We start from the raw sequence: 22,261 nt of genomic DNA, 5'->3' as shown, positions 1-22,261 counted from the left end.
AGGCTAGTTTACTACCAGTGAGCACGTATTCGAATAAGCACTTGTCCGGATCTACAATCAGGATTGCCTCTTTGGAGTTGGAAACAATGTCATATCATGTGAATTTTGAATTGGGCTTCATGCTAACTTGCTGGTGTCAACACGAGATTACCCCGGACTAAGAACAACTTGACAAATATAGCCAGCTGATAAAACATGTCAGAATTAGGCGTTGTCCAGCTCAGGGCTCATCCATGCCTAATTCGGATGCGACAATTTCTACTTGTCCGCGTTATCGTCCAGAAATACGTGTCAATCCTTACTCTTCGAATCCTAGTGCTTATGTGCTTATATCGGCCTAACTAATCTCCCGAGAACCTATATGTCGGTTTCTTATTTTCTGTGTCTCTAAGGATTTATTTTCCACTCAAAGCGAGAAACAATGTCAAATTTTACAGACAGGACGGACAATTACCCGAACCTGAGTCGTCCGTTCAGATCAATGAGGCCGGAATATGATGTCGTGGTAATAGGATCTGGCTATGGTGCTGGAGTAGCGGCAAGTCGAATGGCCCGAGCAGGGAAGAGCGTCGCAGTGCTAGAGCTTGGCTGGGAAAGAAGATGTACGGATCGAGAGCGTCAAGCAGATACCATCGCTAACATTCCCATAAGCCGGTTCATTTCCACAAACGTTCTCTCAATGTCTGAAGAACACGAGCATCTCGGGGAGTTCTGTAAAGGGCTCCTTCATTTCAAAGTGGCTGTCGCCTGGAGACCCCACGCGGCTTTTTCAAGTATTCTTAGGCGATGGACAGCATTCGTTTGCTGCTCATGGTACGTGATACTCAACATCTCCCTAGAATTGATGAATAGGAAAACCTAACAGCCTTTTTCTATATTTCATAGGACTTGGAGGATCTTCATTGATCAATGCCGGGGTTTTCCTGAAAGCGGATAAAAGAACATTGCAGATGAGTCCATGGCCGTCAGAGATCAGGGACCAGCCATCTGCGCTCGACGAATGTGAGTTTTATATGCATGGTGGAGGACATTTCATAATAACCAATGCAGACTACGCACGCGCCGAAACCATGCTACAACCTTCCACATATCCGGATGATTCAAGCCCAAACAAACTCAAGCATCTCCAAGAAGAGTCGAGATGGCTAGGAAAGAGGAATAATTTCTATCGAGTACCGTTGACTATATTTTTCCACAATGGCTGCAACAATGCAGGTGTCCCTATGCAGGCAAATAGACAATCAGGCCATGAGTGCACTGGTCTCAACGATGGATCAAAGAACTCGGTGGCGACAACGTATCTTGCAGATGCCTGGAATTGGGGAGCTGAGATATTCTGCGGATGCGAAGTTCGATTTGTAGAAAATATGGACGGAGGAGGCTACACTATACGCTTTGCCTGGCATGGAAGTGGGAGGTCGGTGTTTGCGGATCATTTCAAGGAACAACTCTTTTGGGTCAAAGCAGTAAGTATCGAATTCACTTCGGAAGTGGACATATCAACTCACTCTTTCTACTTCAATCACAGAAGGAGTTCTGTTTTCTTGGGGCTGGCGCTCTAGGAACTACTGAAGTCTTGCTTCGGTCAAAGCAGCACGGCCTCCATATGTCACCGCTTGTTGGAAGTAATCTCTCTGGAAATGGGGACTTTTTGATATTTGGTACGTACTTCCCCAGAATATCAGTCCGAGCACATTTGATTTACAGATTCAAGGTTACAACGGATATGCTAATATCAACGGGATCGCCGGTGAATCCTCGCGTGCTCCCCCTGGAACAACAGTCACTGCTGTTATTGATAACCGAGTCGTTGATCCTCTGGACAATCCTCTTTCTGGATATGTTATCCAAGATGGTTGCATTCCTGCGATGTTCAACCCGGTAATCCAAATCATGCTCACCCTGCAAACTATGAAGAGCCAGGCGCTGTGTTGTCTTTGGAACCCTCGCCAAGAAGCTAAGAAGACCCTTGCCTCTCTCAAGTCTCTGCTATTCGGCCCGTATGCATACAATGGAGCTCTTCAGCGGACTTCAACTTATCTGGTGATGTCTCATGACAGCAACGAGATAACTTTGACCTTGAAGGATGATAGATTGTGCCTCCGGGGACCGGCAGAAGGACGATCTGAGCATTTCAAATGGATAAAGAACATTTTCAATGAGACTTTTGCTCGCACAGGCTCAAGGATGGGGTTTTCCTATTTTTACGGTAAGAATCGATGAAAGCCATAACAAAGCTACGCTAAACATAGCCAAAGGTCGTCACCAGGAGGAAACCACAGTCCATCTCCTTGGAGGAGCCAACATGAGCAACGATGGAACAGGGCACGGGGGTGTGACAAATCATCTAGGAGAGGTTTTCAGTGGCTCTAATGGTGAAGTATACAAAGGCCTCGTGTGCTGTGATGCATCTATCATCCCGACAGCCCTGGGTATGTTGCAAGTAAAAATTTATGGCTTACTATGTGCTGATTCTGATAGGTGTGAACCCACTCGCCACAATATCAGCCCTCTCCGAGCGATCCGTCAGCTTGATTACCGAGAGATCTGAATTATCAATTGATCTCGAGACTGAAAATCAGACTTTAAACGCCTACTGCAAGCCTAGTGTATCATGCGATTCCCAAGACTGTCAAGACACCAAGAAAGCATCGCAGTCGATAGGATGGCAGTTCACAGAGACTATGCATGGGCACATTAGCATGCGGTCGGATATCGGAAGTTTTGCGCTTTCTGAGAGGGTAGGAAAAGGCTCATCTTGCGCGATGCGGATGTTTCTTACGATCGAAATCTGCCGAGGTAAGAAATCGAGAGAGCCATCTAGCAGTAGAATGCTCACATGTACAGATCTACAATACCAAGGAATATGCACTGGGACGATTTCTTGTTACGCATTATCTAGAGCCACGCTCAAGATTGTCGAAGGAACGGTAGACTTTTTCACGCCAATAGAAGAGAATGCCGAATCATCAGCCATTTCATATCACCTGAAGCTGCTGTCGGTAGAGGGCATAGAGTACCGCCTGAAAGGTCACAAGCTGATCAACTCGAACATGGCATTTTCCGCCAGAAAGACCTGGGAAGCGACAACTACGGTGAACGTCAATATCACTCGACTGGACGGGACAAATATTGGAGCAGGGGCCCTTCATATCTCATTGCTAGACTTCCAAAAACAGATGAGGACATTTCGGACGACAAAAGACTTCCAGATCAGTCTTGTCTTGGCCTTGGTGTGGTTTTTAGTTTCTTTTATTTACCACATCAGTTTGTTCTTCTTTCGCCCTTTCGTCCGCATGCGCTTCCCTCAGATCTCAACCAAGGGCACTGATGTAAAACAACTAGCTTCTACCTCGTGCAGTGTCACCGCAAGCGATGGCGTACAGATATATCTTGATATATATGACCCACTCCCTGCACAAAAGATAGGCGAGCCAAGACCTAACTGCAACCTTGCACCAGTCCTACTTTTACCCGGAGTCACTGGGATCGGCGCGATGCACAATTTGTATTCACTGCCATTTTTGCGCTGCAACATGGTTGAGTATCTCACGCAGCGTGGACACCGATGCTACGCACTCACCCCTCGCTGGGGCTGTGATCCCGCAGTTGCGCAGAAAAGCACAGTCTTCGACTGCCGTCTTGACGTTGCAGCTGCAATAGCATATATTCGCGACAAAGAGCGACAGAAGCCCTATGTGGTAGCCCATTGCCAAGGCTCGGTAGCTCTCTGCATGGGCCTACTGGATGGAACCATCCAAAGTAGCCAACTTCTCGGCATTACTGCCAACTCAGTCTTCATGAACCAGGTCTTCGGGTACTGGAACTCCCTCAAGGGGAGAACGACTCTGCTGATCCAGTTCTACGAATTACTGGCTGGGAATTACTTCCCGATTGTCAGCAGTGCTAAGAGTGTTCTTTTCCAACGATTACTCGATACGCTCCTTCGTCTCTATCCTGTTGGACACACGCGGGACATCTGCACGTCTACAGCGTGTCACCGGACATCTTTCGCTTTTGGCTTACTATGGAATCACGAGAACCTTGATATGAGTCTGCATGACAATGTTCACCTTTTTTTCGCGGGGACACATACGAAGCTTATGAAGCACGTGGTTCGCATGGGAACTCGGGGGATCTGCATGGATACTGATTCATGTCCTCTTCTGACAGATGAGAATTTGCAGCGACTGCAAGGGTTGCCGATTCTCTTTGTCTCGGGTACGGAGAACCAAGTTTTCAGTCCCGAGTCTACGCTCAAGGACTATGAGCTGCTGCGACGTCGATTCGGCGAGAGACTTTATCGCAGGTTTCTAGTCGAGGGGTACGGGCATCTTGATCCTATTGTAGGAAAGGATGCGGCCGAGGATGTATATTGGAGGATCTTTGCGCATTTGAGATGGTGCACCAAAGAGGCGGAAAGTACGAATTTGAGAGCCAAGTAACGAGATATGAGAGACAACACATCGCAAAGAGCCCATATTGTGCCGGTGTTGTTTATAATATTCTCTGCGAACGCGCTCGGGGCGGGCCCATACCCGCTGGGAGTTGCGAGAGAGGGGCTTGCATGCCTTGAAGTAAATTGTAGTATAAGGCAGGGAGTGCGATCAATGGCATATAGCTTAGAACTCCCAGAACATTGGACGAAGTACGGGTGTTCGCAAGCACCATATTCGAGACTCCTCTTTTAGAGCTTCATCCAGCTACGTAGACTATTTATTGGCATTTCCCTCTTTCCCTCTTTCCCTCTTTCCCTCTTCCTCTCTTCTCTTCCTCTCACACACACCATCACAATGGAATAATCATCGCTTTACACACATTGAACATATCGTCAAAGCAAGCGGCTTTATTACCATGTCGAACGAAGTGGCAGTGTGTGCAACAGGCCAACACAACCAACATCAAAGGACGGAGCTTTACCATTCATCCAAGCTAGCTTGAACCCTTCCTTCAACGCTTCCTGAAGAAAAGAGAAGAAAAAAAAGTAAAATCTTTGTGGTGCCCATGGGATAGAGGTCGGAGGCTCTGTCCTGCATATGAAAGACCTCCGCCATGTACTACGACCAATGTCCTCCACCACCATCTTCAGTACGTCATGCTACTCCGGTGGCTGGCTCGTCCACCCAGATATCAACCAACAGCAGCTGAACACCACAACGGGCGCATACAATGAATCATCATCGTGGGCCGATGTTGACGATGGACAACGGATGAATTAGCCCGTTGAACATATCACAAATCTTTTTCTTTCTCTTGATCATGGCCATCCCTGATGGCCTAAGCCTCTTTTCCATTGTTTTTGGTACCGTTATCAGCTTCCTTTCTGCGTTAGATATGGGGTGGCGGGGATGGAAGTGGTCGAGGGGGGAGGAGGGAGAGGAGGGAGAGGGCGGAGGTGGTGGTGCAGGATGGGGGGGCAGTTGGACATGTCTATCCTTACCTTATCCTTAGTATATAGTTAGATAGCACTGACGACGAGCTCACCCTTCTCCGCAGGGTCAGTGACTAGTCATTATCAGGTGAAGCTAAGATGAGCTCAAATGTATACTACATACCTATCTTTCTAGATTATACAGCTACTATCTTTTAAACTTAGTTATAAGGGTGTCGATGTCAAGGTGGTGTTCAACACCTACCGAATCGTGGCTGTAGGTGCATTGAGATCTCACATACATGTACCTTCAACCTGTATCCTGTTTCAGTCTCAGATAGTAATTGTTGCCATACCGTACTTTCAATCTGCTGTGACATTTGATAAGGCCTTTACAGAGAAGCTAGATATATAACATGCTACTATCATCTACGTACTACCTCATCTAAAGTGGATCAATTAAGCTACTCCGCTAAAAATACAGATCAGCCAATAAAGTCAACAAATCTATGCCCGTGTGTGGGACCCCAATCACTCGTAGTCGCTTGGATAACCTCATTGCCCTTACATCCGGGAGGCGAATCAAACGACCCACAGGCCAGGAACCAAAACCTGCGCAATAATGGACGCGCAAAAGAATTTGCCGTCGAAACCGACGTGAAACAACCCCCCAAAACAGACCTAGACATTCCCCCAAAGTACCCAACCCAACCATGTCTCAAGTCGTATATATCACCACGGAACCCTCGGACCGGATTCATGTAACAGGAATCACCCAGACGCAGCCCGATTGGATCCACCCGCAGCTAATCGAAAGCACCGACGCGATCAAAGGCCGCCAATTCCGCGTCTCCGGTCCCGTACCCAAAGGCGCCTGTCTCCTCGTCGATTCCCCCTACGCAGTCATCCCGGTCGTCGACGAACCCGCCACCAACGACAATCTCATCTGCAGCAATCCTGCATGTAATCGGCCGGCGCCTCGCCATGCCCGGAGTCCATGTCCAAATGCCTGTATCCCGGATGTGATGTGGTGCGGTAGCACATGTCGTGACGCCGATAGTCTTCGACATGGATTTGAATGTGCTTGGCTCAAACGGTATGCGGGCACTATCCGGTCAAAAAGGAGTGAATATGATTTTGGCATGCTGTGGGTGATTCTTCGGCTACTTGCTGCGCGACATTGTCAATTGCACGGATCGACAGCGCTTGGTGTTGTCGAGTCGACGGGGCATTGGAAGCATGGATGGAGTGGTATTGAATCGCTCTGTGGTTCTGAGGATACTTGGCCTCATGACGAGGTCCGGTCTTGGTCTGCTCTTGTGAAGAAGTATCTCCGGAGTAGTCCCGCTCTTCCCCATGAGATGAGTGCAGATCGTGTTCTTCACCTCATTTGTCAGGAAGAGGCAAACTCATTTGGTCTTTACCCACGCGAAACAGGCCATTTCCCCCTGCCAAATCCTCCGGTCGACAGAGGGGAGCAATATGCTGCTGCTGTTTACCCCACCGCGGCTATAGCTAATCATTCATGTCTGCCAAATGTAGGTGGAATTCTTTCCCGAGGCGTAAATGTGTGAGAGTAATGCTAAGTCACCACTAGATCATCCATAAAGCCGACGATAAGGGTCGCATGGTCTTCACCGCCTCCCGCGATATTTTTCCGGGCGAGGAATGTTGCATCTCGTACTTCGACCTGACACAATATACGGATATTACTTCGCGTCGCGAGCATCTTCGAAAATCGTTCCGTTTTGTGTGCCAATGTGAACGGTGTGTTTCTGAAGAGTCCGACGAATCAACAGAATGGACTGCAATGCCGATGGATATATGAGAGTCGCCGACTATAAAATGACTAGATCTATAGAACTTTACTAGATAGCACTATACCAAAATACAACTTTTGATTTATGTATAGATTAAAACACCGGTGGTCCTTTAAACATACAAGATGAGGTTAAAGGTCACTGTTTCATTTCTATCTACTCGTCTCAAAGCGCAAATGGCACTTGTCCGTCCCAAAGCCCAGCTATCATAGCCATATCACCCCAATCTCAGTCCCGATCTGCCATCTAGATCCAAATCCAAATCCATATCACCTAAACAAATAGACCCCAATCACAAATCTGCAATCTCCCAGTCAAAGCCCCAATAGTCTCCTCAGCAAGAACCTCTTCAACAGACAACCCATTAGGATCCCCAGTCTTATCAAACTCTTCATGAGGCACATTAAAGAAGACCAACAAATCCGTCTCCTGCGGCTCAAGCCTAACAATCAGGAAATGGCACGTCAACCTCGAAACCTGCGGCAATCCATTAGAAACCTCATTCACCTGCGCGCCCAACATTCCGGCATCCGCAACACCAGCAGCAGACCCCTCAGCCGACGCAGGGACGCGTCCACCGCCGCCGCGCACCGGCGTCGTGAAGGACACAATGCCGCGATACGCCCGGACACCGGAAGGGGTAGGCGAGGAAGAAGCAAGCTGGACGTCGACGCGCGTGGGCGACTTGATCACCTGCATGGTGTCGCCTTCGTCGCAGAGATCGTGCAGGTGGTGCAGGGCGGCGGCTTGGTCGACGGTTTCTGTCGTTGCGGGTGCGGCGCTACCACTGCCTGGGGCGGCGGTGAGTTGCTGGTTGAGCGTGGCGAAGGTGCTGAGAGCTTCGTCTTGTGGGACGCGCTGGTTGATTTCGATGATTAGGTTGGAGAGAGTGGTTGGTGAGAGCCATAGCTCTTGGTGGTCGGGGACCTCGCGGAGGGTGCTGGATTGGGTGTTAGTTGGGGGTTCTTTTTTTGATTGGGATGTTCTGGGATGGTATTGGAATGGATTAAGGTGATAAAATGGGATCTTGATGCATTGGAGAGTTTTATACGAACCTCGAATCAATCCAGCCTTGTGGCACGACGCCTCGAATGGCTCCGCCGAAGAACTCTTGCTCTGTGAATTGAGACATGGTGGATTTGATATGTTTTGATTGTAAGACGGCCGATTTTGATCTTTTTTGATCTTTTTTCTTTTCTTTCTTTTTGCAAGGACGTTCTGCTGGTTGTGCAGGAGCAAATCCAAATTCTTCGAGATAAATTGCGGGTTTTTTGCTCTGTTCCTCTTTTGCCTGAAGTTCGACAATATAGAAGAAGACAAACAATACTGAAGAGTAGCACAGATTAACAGAGACTATATAGTTCCAGAATGGAGAGTCGTTTAGGTAGACGAGCGTGCATGAGGCAACAAGTGCGGGCGGGTGTTTTCCGCCCAATGACGTCTGGCGGTTTGGCGGGGAGTTGACTCAATCCGGAGTATACGACTATGAGCTACATTAAACGACTCGAGTCACAGATTCAAGGAATTTGAGTCATTACTAACAAAGGTGTCGTGATTGCATTTAAAATTGAAATAGCAAAGTAAATCTCCGTTTAACAACGGGGTCAGGCTTCGCCATTCACTCAAACAGTTCCTCCAGGTACCGGTCTAGCTCAACCAGCTTGAACTGGTCTCCCCACCGAATGCGGAAGTCTTTCTTCCGATACGCGTTGCTAGTGCCCTGGGAAAAGCTGACAAGCTCAACATTCCAGCCGCGCTGGAGCCCGCGCTCTACCATCTTCATGAAACCGCCGGAGAACTCGGCCACTGCCGCATCCCCCGTGGCCAAAACAATCGTAGCCGGGTGGACCGTATCTAAGATGCTCTCTAGGATCTTCAGGTGTAGAATTTCGTCCACACCCTGCTCAACCCATCGCTCTCCAGAGGTGGCGACCGTTTCAGGACCGCTAGATCCACCCTGGAAACTGGAGGCATACTTCCGCGATTTGATGGTGCGACGGGGTGTGATCGGTTTCACCTTGTGCACACGTTCGAGGATGCACGCTTCGTAGCCGAGTCTCTCAGCTTCATCGACGGAGGGAAGATGATCCGAGCCGACCAAGACCCTCTTGGCGGCCTGACGGCCGCGTTCCATGATCAATGCGAGGTTGGCGAAGGACATGTGGGCACGAGGAATTCGGGTCGAGGGAGGGATGTTCCGCGAGGCTTTCACTGAATCGTGAAATCCGACCATGATCTGAGGTGAGTTAGCTTGAGAAAAGTTGGGTAGAGGGGGGACTAAAACATACGTTTGACATGTCAACAAAGACATGAATAGGACGTGAGCTAATATCATTATCGGGACGATACTCCAAAGCCAGTCCCATTTGAGACACGACTTTGGCGTAATCAGGAAAATGGACGAGGAGTCTGCTCATCAGGGTGATTCTTCGCTCCGCGGCCGATAGCTGTCGGGTAGGCTGCACATGAGTACCTCCAAAACCAATTCCTCGCATGGCATCGTCATTCAGTATCCAGTCATGATCGTCAAATGACGACGGTGGGGTATCATAACGGTGAGTCTTCGCTCCAGGTGTACCCACTTGAGATGGGACAAAGATAGCCAAAGATCTGTCAGAAACGGAATGATCAAACACAACGCTTGTGTCCGATTCTAGCCCAGCACTTTCTTCAGAAGTGACTGGGCAAGTGCGGGCGTTCTTTCCGGGTCTTTTTCTGCCTGACCGAGACTTGTATTTCGCCGTGGGTGTATCACTTGGACTACCAACTATGGCTCTGGCAATCGTCTTCGGGGGTGTTCGTGGGACACCAAATTTCACATTGGCACTCGTTCCAGAAGGCTCAATAACCGAGGTCCGCTTCAAGATAGTGAACGGTGGACCCTCGAGATTGGTAGGAATACCTGTCGCGTGCGTTTCAGGCCGAGAAGAAGAATGGAAAGTATAGCCAGTGGCGGTGTCTTTGAGGACCCGAGGATTTGGCTCATTGATGGTGCGACGGGTGTTGTATGAAACGGGAATGGATGTTTCAATGTCAAAGAGGCCAGTGAATGAGACCCTCTTCGTGGGTCTTTCCGCTAAACTAGCAAGAAATTCATCGAGCGATTCCAGCTCGGACTTGGTGGTCTTTGTGGACCCTAAAGTTGGTGTGATGCCTGCAGGAGTAGCGACCTCATCGAGAAGTTCCCAAAGAGAACCGAAGTCACCAAGCTCTGGGCTACTGCGCTGGGTGATAGGATCCACACGCCTGCCATTAGTGGTGCAACGGATATCATCCTTGGCCTGTTGTTCACCAAGCGAGGAGATGGTTGATTCTTTGTGACGACCAGGTCTAGCAGTGCAGCCCTCAGAGGGTGACTGCAGTAGGTCATGCACTGGAGTAAAGTCCCAATTTGAAGGGACAGGGGGATCCGACGCAGTCATTGACAGTTAGATGAGACCGATGTAGCGGGTGTGTTAGGGTTTAGGCGATAGCAAATAAAAGCACGATAACGAAGCGATAACGACGATAACGATTAAATTGACAATCTCGTGCATGAAGAAGAACAGATCACATGGTGTGAGTCAAAATGAGAATGAGAGCGACCGAGTTGATCACAGACAGACCACTTACAGTTGATGCCCAAGCAGGTGACGGAGGCGGTGAGTCATTCTGCTAAATATCGTTGGCCAATTAGAATTGGTCGCCCCTGAAAATGTGGATCATGGTATCATGTGATTACAAAGCATGTGATAGATAATGAATAGTCATGTGATTTATGTACATAACTTAAAATATCTTGGCAACGGCCCGAGCCATCTTTATGATGTCATTTCTAGAAAGCCTGCTGGAGCAAACCGAGCACTATCGTGTTGCCACAGCCTATATGTCGTGAAAGGTCACCATCTATGGATATAGCTGGGACTTAGGAACAACGCTCATTGGAAGAGCCGCGATTTTAACTGGAGGTTGTGGTTAGTCCGGGGTCCCGGCCCAAATAGATCTGTATAGTTACACATTGCCTAGCTTGCATCTGATGTCTATTGTGAATGAAGTCGATCATGATAGCAAACAATGAAAGTCATGTAACACTTCTTTAAGAGGTCACAATGAGGCCAGACAAGTCTATATAAACCCCCCTCTTTGCCTTTTCGGCTATTCTTCCTTCGTCAACATTTTATACTTCCAAACTACATAGTTTACTCCTACTTTCAAGCACCAAACTTCAATCAATCTTCATCATGTCTGACACTGGTCGCAAGGATCTTACCACCAGTACGTGCCACTGCTTTACCTTTCAAGATGTTAAGACATCGTTAATGACCACTTCTTCCTACAGAGGCCAAGAAGGAGCCCATCCCTGACCCCGATCAGGACAAGTCTAAGAAGGAGATCGTTCCTGATCCCAACCAGGACAAGTCCAAGGAGACTGTCACTGACACCACCGACCGCGCTGCCCGCGGCTTGAAGACTGATGATAGCAAGGGTATAAACCAGGATGGCTTCGGCAAGATCCAGCGTGTCAGTGACAACCACGGCCGCAGTGGTGCCACTGGGTCAGCGTAAGTTACTCTGTTATTGGAACCAAAGAGTTATATCCTAACTACCTCTAGTGGTGACAAGGCTAAGGGTGCTCTCGGCCTCGGCGGCAATTAAGATGGTTTCCCTTAGGTGAGTAGTCATTATCATGGTCATTCCATGACTTTGCGGGCAGCCCTGCACTACTCGAGACTCATCATGAGTTGACAATACCATTTGCGGCTTTTTATTAGCCAGAGAACCTGCTCTTTAAATACATCTTCAAGTGGGAGACGCTTCATTCATTATGTAGACCAAACGTTGTAGAAGGAAGGCCAAAGTATATAGAAAGCTGGCTTTAGTGCTGCTCGCCTATACTACCATTGAATCTCGTTGTCGCCTAAGTTGTTTAAGCTCGCGTTCTAGCTCCTTATACTTTGCCCGTGCCCCTGGGGTGTCCTTGGGAAGATCATGGAACGCCCTCACGCGGCCTTGCAGAGCCTTGACCGTCTCCCGCATCCTGATAACATTCTCCTCCTCCGCCATCAGCTCTTCAATAGTCGGTCCCCGGGGCTGGACTTTTTCTAATGATGCAATGCGATCTTGGTATTCCCCAACCTTGATCGCAAGTGTCTTCGTGCCGCGTATCCATTCCGACGTCAAGCTTTGTGTATCGGAAGGAGTCTCATACGCCACATCGGTCCTCAATTCCTCAAGCTCCGTCTGTAGCCGTACCAGCTCTTGCTGGAGATACCGATGCAATGTGTCGACCTTTGCAATTTGCTCCTGGGCCTCGAACTCCTCCACCGTGAGCTCCACAATCGACTGCCCCAAATCCCCCGGGTTCGGGTTTAAGGTATTGCCCAGAGCTACGGCAGAGTCGGCGAGGTCCTCTAGATCGCATCTTCCTTTATCATCCAAACACATTTCCACTTCATCAAGGAGTTGATTCTTCACTTGTTCGTGGGGATCTTTGCGTTCGAACTCTTCCCGTAGTTTGTATGCCTCGACCGCCTCTTCGCGCGCGCAATGCTGTAGAGAGGCTTCTTCATCTGCAGCATCATTTGCTGCAGCTAGGGTCAGGAGGACACGTAGGGTATCTTCATTGCGCTCGAACTTGGGGACCGGGTTGGGCGCGTATTGTCGATTGAGCCAGGAGTTCACGTACGCCCAATCTTTAGCCTGAATAGCGGCCTGGCGGGCCTTGGCTGGAGAAACGAGTGGACTATCCATAAGTTCAGGTAGCATGCAATTCCAGAACTGAATCAGTTGGGCAAATCACGCGAGGAAATAAGTAGAGTAATGTGTTGACGATAAGATGCGGCGAAGGCGGTCGATGCGCCAAGTCGGAGGTTGTCCTCTACTTCCCCTCGCCGACTCCCCGCTGGTTTGCTCAAACAACAATGACCAGCTACTTCCCACCAAATGGTAGTGCCAATAATGGCGCTAATACGCCGACCGCATCATCTTCATTATCCCCGCCAATGCAGCGCCCGAACGCCCTCACCAATCGGTTGACAACAGTTCTGTCGGCGTCGTATGCGGACTCAGACATTCGAGACTCCCTCGAGACTTTGAGCTTGAGGGGCATTCATAATACTGCAGAAACACGTCGGCAACTACGACTAGATGTGCAAAAAGAAGTTGTCGATTGCAATGCGGAGATTGTCAAGGACTTTGGGAAAGTGGCAGAGGTGAGACTCCTATTGCTCCTTTAGAGATTGGGATCCAGAAGTCTAATTCCTGAATGGCAATAACAGCAATTGAGACGGATTGGAACGGTGGTCTCAACACTTAACCAGACATGCGACGATATGCGCAAACGAATCAACCTCGCGAAGCAGGATACCACGCCCGTACTCGAGGAGGCCAGCACCCTGATGACACAGAAGAAAGAGACCGAGACCAAGCAACAGCTGTTGGAAGCCTTTTCGAAGCATTTCTTAGTTCCGGAAGAGGATGTATTAGTCTTGACATCGGCCGAGGAGCCCGTTGACGAACGGTTCTTTGATGTGCTAGCTCGTGTCAAGCAAGTGCATCACGATTGCGAAGTCTTGCTCGGCGGCGAGAACCAGCGACTAGGCATGGAGGTGATGGAATTGAGCACCCGGAACCTCAATTCAGCATATCAAAAGCTCTACCGATGGATCCAAAAAGAATTCAGGTCCTTGAATCTAGAGGACCCTCGCATAAGCAGTACGATCCGTCGCTCTCTACGAGTGCTGGCAGAACGCCCGAGTCTATTCCACAGCTGTCTGGATTTCTTTGCGGAGGCGCGGGACTATGTGCTGTCCGATGCTTTCCACTATGCACTGACTGATGCTGTTTCCGGGGCCAATGGGCCTGGCACCGGTGATCACACTGTCAAACCGATTGAGTTCTCAGCGCATGACCCGCTTCGGTACATTGGTGACATGCTTGCGTGGGTGCATTCCACAACTGTATCAGAACGAGAGGCTCTCGAGTCGTTGTTTGTTGATGACGGGGACGAACTCGCTCGGGGGATTGAAGTCGGCCTCAGTAGCGAGCCTTGGTCGCGCATCGATGAGGGCCAGGCGGTTGCCTTTGATGGCCAAAAGGCACTTAGTGACTTGGTTAACCGCGATCTTAATGGAGTGTCTCGATCATTACGGCAGAGAATAGAGCTTGTCATTCAGAGCCATGACGACCCTGTTACTTGCTACAAGGTGGTGAACTTGCTGTCCTTCTACCGCACAACTTTCACCAGACTAGTGGGCGAACAATCGCACTTGGTGGATCTGATTCAGAGCTTGGAAAAGTTCACTCTTGGCCACTTTGAGACTTTGATGCGAGACCAGATCAGCGCCTTGGCGGGCGACCATATTGCTCTGACTCCATCAGACGACCTGTCGCCCCCACAGTTCTTGCTAGAAGCATTGGAAGGCCTAGAAGTACTGATGAAGACCTATGAATCTTCTGTCGGACCAGAGGATTTATCTCCAGACGCGAACAACGAGAACCCATTCACTTCTGTCCTCCGGGCCGCCTTCGATCCATTCCTCACACTAGCCCGGTCCTCATCCGATGAACTCCAAACCACCACAGCGCAGTCCATTTACCGCACCAATATACTCCTTGCAGCCCGCGCAGCTGTGTCACCCTTCCCCTTCGCCAGCTCCACACACGCCCCTCCCATTTCTGCCGCCCTATCAACCCTACGCAACGATCTTCTCGACACCCAACACCAATTCCTCCTCGAGGCCTCTGGTCTTAAAACGCTCTTAGAGGCCCTAGAGCCTTTCTCAGACACCGCCGAAGACAAGACCGAAAAGCCAGACCAGCAGAAACCCCAACTAGCCGATTTAGCCAATCTCCCGGCCTTCCAACCAGAGTCCCTGATTACATCCAGCCAACAACTCGATGACTTCCTCCCGTCTGCGCTTATGGACGCAACCGATAACCTGAAGCGCGTACAAAGTCTTTCCCTTATTCAGAGCGTCACCGAGGATGCAGTCGAAGCATTCTGTCGTGATTTCGAGTTCATCGAAGGTATGATTATTGCCGCCGACGAGGCGCGAGGAACTGTGAATGTGGGCATAGGAACCGGGGCCAGTGTTAGCGGCCGGAGTGGTAAATCCGATGGCAAGACTGAAGCCAGTGAGAAGGAGGACGAAGAAGGCGAGGGTGAAAAGTGGAGTTTGAGATCGTTGTTCCCTCGAACAACAGGGGAGATTCGGGTGTTGTTGAGTTGATCTATATATTCCCTGTACAGGTTGTACTTAATTCATATCTAAATGTACAATGAAACCACCTGCAGATGCCCCGAGCTTTGGTTTATAGTGTAATACTATCAGTTGATGGGTCAGGTCGGTTCCAAAATATATATCTCTGAAATGTAGATTTGACACACATTTGGCTGTTTGAATATAGGCTCAAGTTAACAGGAGAAGAAAGAAGAATCGCTATTGAATTTTTATAATTCTATCTAAGATACAAGGACCCCACAGACAAGGAGGTGTAAAATAGAGACAGAGCAGAACCAAAAAAGCTCAAGATGAGGTAAATCCAAATCTACTCTATCCACCTCGCTCGCCAAATTCTTTTGCCCAATCTTCATATTTTCGGAGTCCGTCGTGGGACACACTAGGCCGAATAGAATACAGACTTGCCTCGAAGTCTTCGAATTTAATAGGGCGGATCTGGTCCATAGGTGTGTGTAAGAGGGCCTCGCCCAGATTACGTAGGGGACCCATGGCTGCATCTTTGGCGAGAGCTGTTATATCTGAGCCGGAGAAGCCTGGGAATGTCAATTAGCAAGCCGAACTAGAGCATGGAAAAAAAAAGGATACACGGGAAAAAACATACCTTCTGTCACCTGTACCAGGACCTGGATATCCGCGTCGCTCAGCTCGTGGTGCTGGTGACTGATAAGCCTGCGTAGCTGCTGCTCGCGGACATGATGTTCGGGCAAGGGGATATACTGACGACGGACGAAGCGGCGTCGTGCAGCCTCGTCGATGTCCCAGGGCATATTGGTAGCGGCTAAGACGAGGACACGACTAGCATCGCCTTCCTTCTTCTCGCGGCTTGTTTGTTCGCGGCCTGCAGCTGCGCGCTGGAGGTCGGACCACTGAACCAGGAATTCGGTCTTGGAGCGGCGGGAGGCCTCGTGTTCTGAGCCAGATGATCGGGCTGAGAGGAGGGAGTCGATCTCGTCGACGAAGATGATGGATGGAGCAAGGGCTTTGGCGAGCCCGAAGAGGGCGCGCACGAGCTTCTCGCTTTCGCCGTGCCATTTGGATGTTAGACTTGAGGCGGAGATGGAGAAGAAGGTTGACTTGGATTCTGTGGCTACTGCTCGTGCGAGCATGGTTTTGCCGGTGCCCGGGGGCCCGAAAAGGAGCATTCCGCGAGCTGGTTCGCGGAGACCAGAGAAGAGGTCCGGACGGAGGAATGGGTAGACGACTGCTTCTTTGAGCGCCTTTTTGGCTCCTTCTAAGCCTGCTATGTCCTCCCAGTGTACTTCGTCCCCGCGTACTACAATGTCGTTCAGGATTTGCTTTGCTGACTGGGGATCCACGCCCCTAGGCAGCTTTTCCATGATTTTTAAGATTTCACTGTCATCTTCCTCATCCTCATCCTCTGCATCGCTTGCTGTGTTCCGATGCTCTGAAGACTCCTGGTCGCTTGACAGTGGTGTCTGTTCTTTTTTGACTGGTGGGGCTTTTCGCCGTATTGTACTATGACTATGCCCTTGAGAGATAGCCAGCCGGTCGACACCGTGATGGAGATCATCACCGCTAGGGGATGATGGAGAAGCGCGGGATGTTTCGCTAGCTTTGGGAGGTCTGGGTGCAGATTTTGTCCGTGGCTTATCGTGGGAGGAATGTGCTTCACGGTCGGGCCTAGGCGTCATACTCCGAGAAGGATTCTCCGACTTGCTGGCTTGTATTGGATCGCTTGTCGGTTGACGGGAAGATCGCAATGCCACAGGCTTGGGTTTGATGGATGGTTTAGGTGGTGCAAAGGCAAAGTCAGCCGGGTTTGGCATGGTCATTGAATGCGGAGGATGTTGTGTTTTAGGGCTGCCAGGTTGAGGTCGAGGACCCCGCGGCGGCGGCAGCTGACTAGGCGACTGAGGAGGTAGTCTGGGAGACGATCTCCTCGGAGATGAACTAGGAGGCTCGCGCCAATGGGCAGCAGGGATGTGGTCCGCGGATAGATGGTCTCGGGAGAGGCGAATTCTCGGCTGCGGAGGCTCGTCTCCCGAACTAGATTTCGGGTCTAACTCTCGGTGGAAACTGGGATCGTGGGCGGCGCTTTGCCGGGATGAGACTAGAGCCGCATCGCTCACAGGCTTCTTACCCGATGTAGAGCGATAGATGCTACCCCATGCTAGGCCTGCAGCTGTGGAAGCAGCAGGCCTCAAGTCCTTCTTCTTTGATGTGACCTTGACTTTCTTACTGTGCTTCTTGCCGTCGCTGCTACGAAGTGTTGTCAACATGGGTTTCCGGTGCTCGGGACTGGAGCCACGCGACTTCGATTTGCCCGAAGAGTTTGAGTTCACACGCAGTGCAGGCGTACCAGCTGCCGAAAGGGTCGCTGGACCAGCATCGTCGTAAGCTGGCGGTGGCTCATGGCTTGGTTTCCTCGGCAGCACAGGGCGACCGGGAATGGCGGCTGGTTTGGAAAGGTCGGTGTATCCCACAGCAGGGATTGTTCCATCTCCAATCCAGCCAGGGGTGTTGGAAGTCGATGGCGGCGGCATGATAGCTAACTTGCCCTTCACATGGGGACCATTCTCTTTACTACCATCTGCAGATTCTCTCCTGCTGGCTTGTAGAGCACCTAGTAGATCGACTCGTTCCCGGCATTGCACCTCAAGCGCCCGGATGGAGTCCTGCAGGGCTCTCTCGGTTTCAGATTTCGGGGTATAGTTCGGCGGTACTCGACGGGCATTGTGATGGTAGACAGTCTCGAGGGCGGTTCTCCAGGACCGTAATGCTTCGTCTTCGTTGTTCTGATATAGTGAGCATCGGGGAGCGGCAGTCGGACTAGTGAACTTACCTGGCCCTCAAAGTACACCGCGGTGGAGCACGCGAGATAGCACTCGTCGTACGTCTTCTGCAAGGAATCCGCAGGCCGTGGGCGCATCATTTGGAATATACAGGCCCGCCTGTATCCATTTCACGGACAAGTTGGCGGAGTTGGTGAAAGCGATGATCTCCCGTAGGTGGAGGGGGAGGATTTTTCGCGTGACGTCGTCGATTTCGGAGTTAACTGCATGCGTCCAGTGAGCTACATCGTCGCATTTTTATACAAATCAATTGAGTAAAAGTTATCATCTCTAATTCCTAACGTCTATGGGTACATGCAAGATACTAAAAAAACATAAGTTATAGTGATGCCACAAGAGAACCCAGCCCTCTCAGGAAACAAAAATAAAGAACCAGAGGTTTTTCCAACGCCGGTCACAGTATAGGACACATCGAATGGAAGATATTCATCGAAGTATCCAGGAATAAGAAAGAAAAGCACCAGATTTAATCTCCGAAGTCGAAAGTGGCCGTGTCCCGTTTCCCCCAAAACTATACATTGCCGAAACGCTTTTCATGAAAAGCCCTAAACATGCAAGATCAAAACCCGAGCGATGCTGGCTCGGGATGCGCCACAATGAGGGTTGCTGGGCTCCGCCCAATCCCCCCAATCCATAACATATTGTAAAAGAACAGACCCCATGTCGCCCGAAGAGACCAAAGCAAGATTATATGATGCACACACAAACGTGGTATATCGAACAAGTAGCAAGTCCATGGGATGGGACCCATGGCGAGCCACATGCGAGAGGATCAAGTCGTTCATTTAGTCGAGGTGCTTCTTGAAGTATGCCTTAGCCATTTCATAAGATGTCCTGGAGAAGCAGTCAGTAAAGATCAGATATTAAAGAACCGAGTCTCGGAATGGAACGTACCAGCAAATTGCAGTGCTCGGCATAGTTGAAATAATCCGAGGGCCCATACCACGCAGGAAGCCAGACCAACCAAACCGGCGCTTGATGATGGCAGCGGCGTTGAACAGACCCTTTGCAGACCGCACCTCCGCGCTCTCGGCGAGGCCACGGGTCTGAAGGAGCGTCTTTACGACATCAAGGGGAGTGGTAAGACCAGCTGCGAAGGCACCGGCCAGACCACCTGCAATGCAGTGGGTGAATGGGTCGTACTCATTCTTGGGGTTCATGACCTTCGAGATCGACTCGTAGGCAACGAATTGGGTGGCCGTGAAGGGCACGGTCATGCAAAGTGTGGTAGGGTAGGAGACGTAGAAGGCCTGGAGACCTTCGGTGCGGTAGAGGGTCTTGGCGCATTGCGCCAGGCTCTTGTGAACTGAGCCGTGAACCTGCATACGTTGCTTCATGACTGGAGAAGAGTTAGCTGTGCATGGTTTATTGCCACATGGGGCACTTACCATCAAATGGGTTCATCAGCGCATCGCTGGCAATGGTAGCGGCCGAACCACTCATAGCTGCACGATATCATGTCAGTTGTTGCACAATTATATCAATTCAACAGTTCCGAAAATCTTACCGGCAGCCAAGGGGTGATGTCCATCGTCGACATTACCACCAGCCATTTCCTTCACGATCTCATATGTACCGAAGTAGACAGCGTGTGCGGGACCTATCGTCGCAAATCAGAAATTGCACCTTTAATCCGGGACTTCTCGCGATATACACACCTGCGCCGACAATCACACTCGAGACTCCCTTCCATAGTGTCCGCCAGCCCTCAACTCGATAGATTGTAGAGACCGCGTTGGTCAATCCCGTGTAGAGACCGCCAGCGGAAGGAGTCAGGATTTGCATGCGAGTCTAGCGATGTTTAAAAGTCAGCGCTCAGTCCTTTTCCAAGTCCTAATACCTCCAACCAAAAATCAAGCTTACCTTGAGCAAGTCAACAGGGTACATGACCGAGTGTTCCTTTAATCTGATCAGCCAAAATCCTCAAACACCGTTGACAACCAGTAAAACATACTGCTATCCCCGCGAAAGCACCAGCGAGCATATTCCGGCTGAGACCATAGTTGGGGGGAAGGGCTTCATAGCTAGAACAGATTGTATCGCATTAGCTTAGGCCACACAATTGAATTCCAGAGCGACAACAGGGCGAACAAGAAAGTCAGGATGCTCCACACGGACAATCGAGCAATAGCCAGAGTAGATAATATCTCTCGAAAAGAATATGCTTTTGTCCCTGTGTTCGTTCATTCCCGCGATCCCGATGCCCGATTGCCTGGGGAAAAAAACCGATCTAAGAGCGACATACTCGAATTCCTGTCCGGGGATTTGATCGGAAGCCGCCATGGAGCTTCCGCTAGCTCAAGGCGCAGCTGTAGCAGATGAAGAGTTCGTACAGAGAAGAAGGGAGGGTAGTTGACTGCGGCGGAGGGCGGAGGAATGGAAAAGTGAAGATGAGATAAACAGGGATTAGGTTAGAGATCCCGAGGAAGGAACAGCACAATGCCAACACGAGACGACAAGAACAAAAAGCCAACCAAATGGGAGAGTAAATGAACAAAGAAATAGAAGAAGAACTTTTTTTTTTTCCCTTTCAACGGAATAGCTGGAAATAATTGGAAATTTAGGTGTTTTGGACACAAAAACCAGGAAACGGCGCTAGGGAAATTATCCACCCAGCTTGATTATTAGGATTATTAGGTATCCTATACTCTAAAAACCTTTATTATTTCTGTTCTGTTGACTGCTAGAGCCTATTTCCTACCTATTCCCATTCTATATTACTTATTCTCCTTACTTCAATCCCCTAGAGGTATTCCGTAGCTCTGGAGGAGGTATGCATTGCTTATTCAGAATCGGCGGCCAGACTCCGGGGGCCTCCAGCTGCTCCATGCGTCCATGCCTCGGGACTAACTCGACCACAAGAAAAGGCCGAACTACATAACTCGTATTCCGTACAGCTCCGGACAAGAATAAAGGCCTATGTTGTTTAGCGTCAAACCCCGTACAAGTAAGTACCGATAAATGGAAGAGTAAAAAATCTCCGAAACTTCCGATGACGGAGTTTAGGGGGCAGATCCTGGTGCCAACACCTTAAATTTTTATGTAAAGTACCATACCAGTACCTTCGCAGTGTAGCGCCAACGGTACAGGTACACCGCAGGTACCTGATTTAATCAATCAGATAAGATGGCTACCCTAACAAACCCGTCTTCGCCCTTGACCACATTTCGCCTAACTCATGTTGAGTGGAGCTTTGGCTTCTTCCTGGTCTTCGAGAAGGATTTTCTTTCGATTGGAACCCCCGATAACCCACCCCCTTTATACATACATACCCGGGTGTGCTTGGTTTATATTATATGTCATATTGCATTATTAACTTTTGCTCTCGTTTCAACGAACTTGGCAGACAAAGGGAAAGCAGAACACGCGACCTGTGACTGGGGAATGCCGAGGCCCGGTGGGACCACAAGCCGCGAACTAAACTCATCTGGTCTGCTATATTGGCTTGGTTCCTGCTGACGGCCCCCTGTTTCTCACGGGAAAACCTTGCACTTCAAGTCATGGGATAGATCGGACGCGGTGTATATTAGTCTGGGCTGTCATAGAGACTGATAGAGTCACTTTATATCGTGTAGGAGCGTATGTGGGCAGTCACTACGCTTAGTAAGGTCAAAGGGAAGGTGCGTTGAATGGGGGAATTTCACCCTGCTATAATACCTGAGAATAATCATTTCTGTAAAAGACCGCTGCGCCTGAACTCAAAACAATGAGGAAACAGAAGATGAAATCTGATGAAAAACACTCCCAAAAAAGCCCCCATCAAATGAGGATACATGCAGGCTATTCAAGCCAATTCGAGGAAGCGGGACAAAAAAATATGCCTATGTCAGCCTTGGAGATGGATAGATCTGGCCGTTGCTGTTGCGAAACAGTGCAAGGGCGATGATTTCAACGGTTTAATGGTCAAGGATGATGGAGAAAGGAAAAGGTATGCTGGAACTTCTTGTAAAAAAATAGATGTCGTTCACGTCGTCAAGATCTCGTCCGGAGTCTCCGGCGAGAGAAAGCTGAAGATGGTTTGTCAATTACCAATCA

At 49.7% G+C, this 22,261-nt stretch overlaps 9 protein-coding genes across 9 annotated transcripts; 4 read left to right on the top strand and 5 right to left on the bottom strand.

Moving 5' to 3' along the window:
• Positions 1–421: 421 nt before the first annotated feature.
• Positions 422–4,445, top strand: N7518_010107 (CAZyme family AA3; the record flags this gene model as incomplete). Its single annotated transcript, XM_057191033.1, has 8 exons — positions 422–602; positions 652–813; positions 886–1,002; positions 1,051–1,466; positions 1,529–1,661; positions 1,715–2,209; positions 2,259–2,432; positions 2,482–4,445. The coding sequence occupies 8 exons, from the start codon at positions 422–424 to the stop codon at positions 4,443–4,445; spliced, it is 3,642 nt and encodes a 1,213-aa protein (XP_057037169.1).
• Positions 4,446–6,084: 1,639 nt separating this feature from the next.
• Positions 6,085–7,199, top strand: N7518_010106 (SET domain-containing protein; the record flags this gene model as incomplete). The annotated part of the gene is made up of 2 exons (XM_057191032.1): positions 6,085–6,909; positions 6,969–7,199. The coding sequence occupies 2 exons, from the start codon at positions 6,085–6,087 to the stop codon at positions 7,197–7,199; spliced, it is 1,056 nt and encodes a 351-aa protein (XP_057037168.1).
• Positions 7,200–7,464: 265 nt separating this feature from the next.
• Positions 7,465–8,349, bottom strand: mog1 (Ran GTPase-binding protein MOG1; the record flags this gene model as incomplete). The annotated part of the gene is made up of 2 exons (XM_057191031.1): positions 8,247–8,349; positions 7,465–8,131 (listed from the first exon to the last, which is right to left on the bottom strand). Exons 1-2 carry the CDS (start codon positions 8,321–8,323, stop codon positions 7,465–7,467), a joined length of 744 nt encoding a protein of 247 aa, XP_057037167.1. The 5' UTR covers positions 8,324–8,349.
• Positions 8,350–8,809: 460 nt separating this feature from the next.
• Positions 8,810–10,613, bottom strand: N7518_010104 (NYN domain-containing protein; the record flags this gene model as incomplete). Its single annotated transcript, XM_057191030.1, has 2 exons — positions 8,810–9,427; positions 9,480–10,613. The coding sequence occupies 2 exons, from the start codon at positions 10,611–10,613 to the stop codon at positions 8,810–8,812; spliced, it is 1,752 nt and encodes a 583-aa protein (XP_057037166.1).
• Positions 10,614–11,411: 798 nt separating this feature from the next.
• On the top strand, positions 11,412–11,826 carry N7518_010103 (hsp12; the record flags this gene model as incomplete). Its single annotated transcript, XM_057191029.1, has 3 exons — positions 11,412–11,445; positions 11,510–11,732; positions 11,784–11,826. 3 exons carry the CDS (start codon positions 11,412–11,414, stop codon positions 11,824–11,826), a joined length of 300 nt encoding a protein of 99 aa, XP_057037165.1.
• Positions 11,827–12,060: 234 nt separating this feature from the next.
• N7518_010102 (uncharacterized protein) lies at positions 12,061–12,921 on the bottom strand (the record flags this gene model as incomplete). The annotated part of the gene is made up of 1 exon (XM_057191028.1): positions 12,061–12,921. One exon carries the CDS (start codon positions 12,919–12,921, stop codon positions 12,061–12,063), a length of 861 nt encoding a protein of 286 aa, XP_057037164.1.
• A 170-nt stretch (positions 12,922–13,091) lies between these two features.
• On the top strand, positions 13,092–15,401 carry cog6 (Golgi transport complex subunit COG6; the record flags this gene model as incomplete). Its single annotated transcript, XM_057191027.1, has 2 exons — positions 13,092–13,382; positions 13,449–15,401. 2 exons carry the CDS (start codon positions 13,092–13,094, stop codon positions 15,399–15,401), a joined length of 2,244 nt encoding a protein of 747 aa, XP_057037163.1.
• A 324-nt stretch (positions 15,402–15,725) lies between these two features.
• Positions 15,726–18,306, bottom strand: N7518_010100 (uncharacterized protein; the record flags this gene model as incomplete). The annotated part of the gene is made up of 3 exons (XM_057191026.1): positions 15,726–15,946; positions 16,015–18,169; positions 18,217–18,306. 3 exons carry the CDS (start codon positions 18,304–18,306, stop codon positions 15,726–15,728), a joined length of 2,466 nt encoding a protein of 821 aa, XP_057037162.1.
• A 705-nt stretch (positions 18,307–19,011) lies between these two features.
• Positions 19,012–20,509, bottom strand: mrsA (putative mitochondrial carrier protein; the record flags this gene model as incomplete). Its single annotated transcript, XM_057191025.1, has 8 exons — positions 19,012–19,060; positions 19,121–19,565; positions 19,615–19,671; positions 19,734–19,826; positions 19,885–20,017; positions 20,090–20,125; positions 20,181–20,250; positions 20,472–20,509. 8 exons carry the CDS (start codon positions 20,507–20,509, stop codon positions 19,012–19,014), a joined length of 921 nt encoding a protein of 306 aa, XP_057037161.1.
• Positions 20,510–22,261: the final 1,752 nt, after the last annotated feature.

Source organism: Penicillium psychrosexuale (assembly GCF_028828465.1).
Source record: "Penicillium psychrosexuale strain IBT 29551 chromosome Unknown utg000006l, whole genome shotgun sequence".
Taxonomy (NCBI): Eukaryota; Fungi; Ascomycota; class Eurotiomycetes; order Eurotiales; family Aspergillaceae; genus Penicillium; species Penicillium psychrosexuale.
Note: the sequence above shows the minus strand (reverse complement) of the source record. Positions and strands in the feature narration are given on the sequence as shown.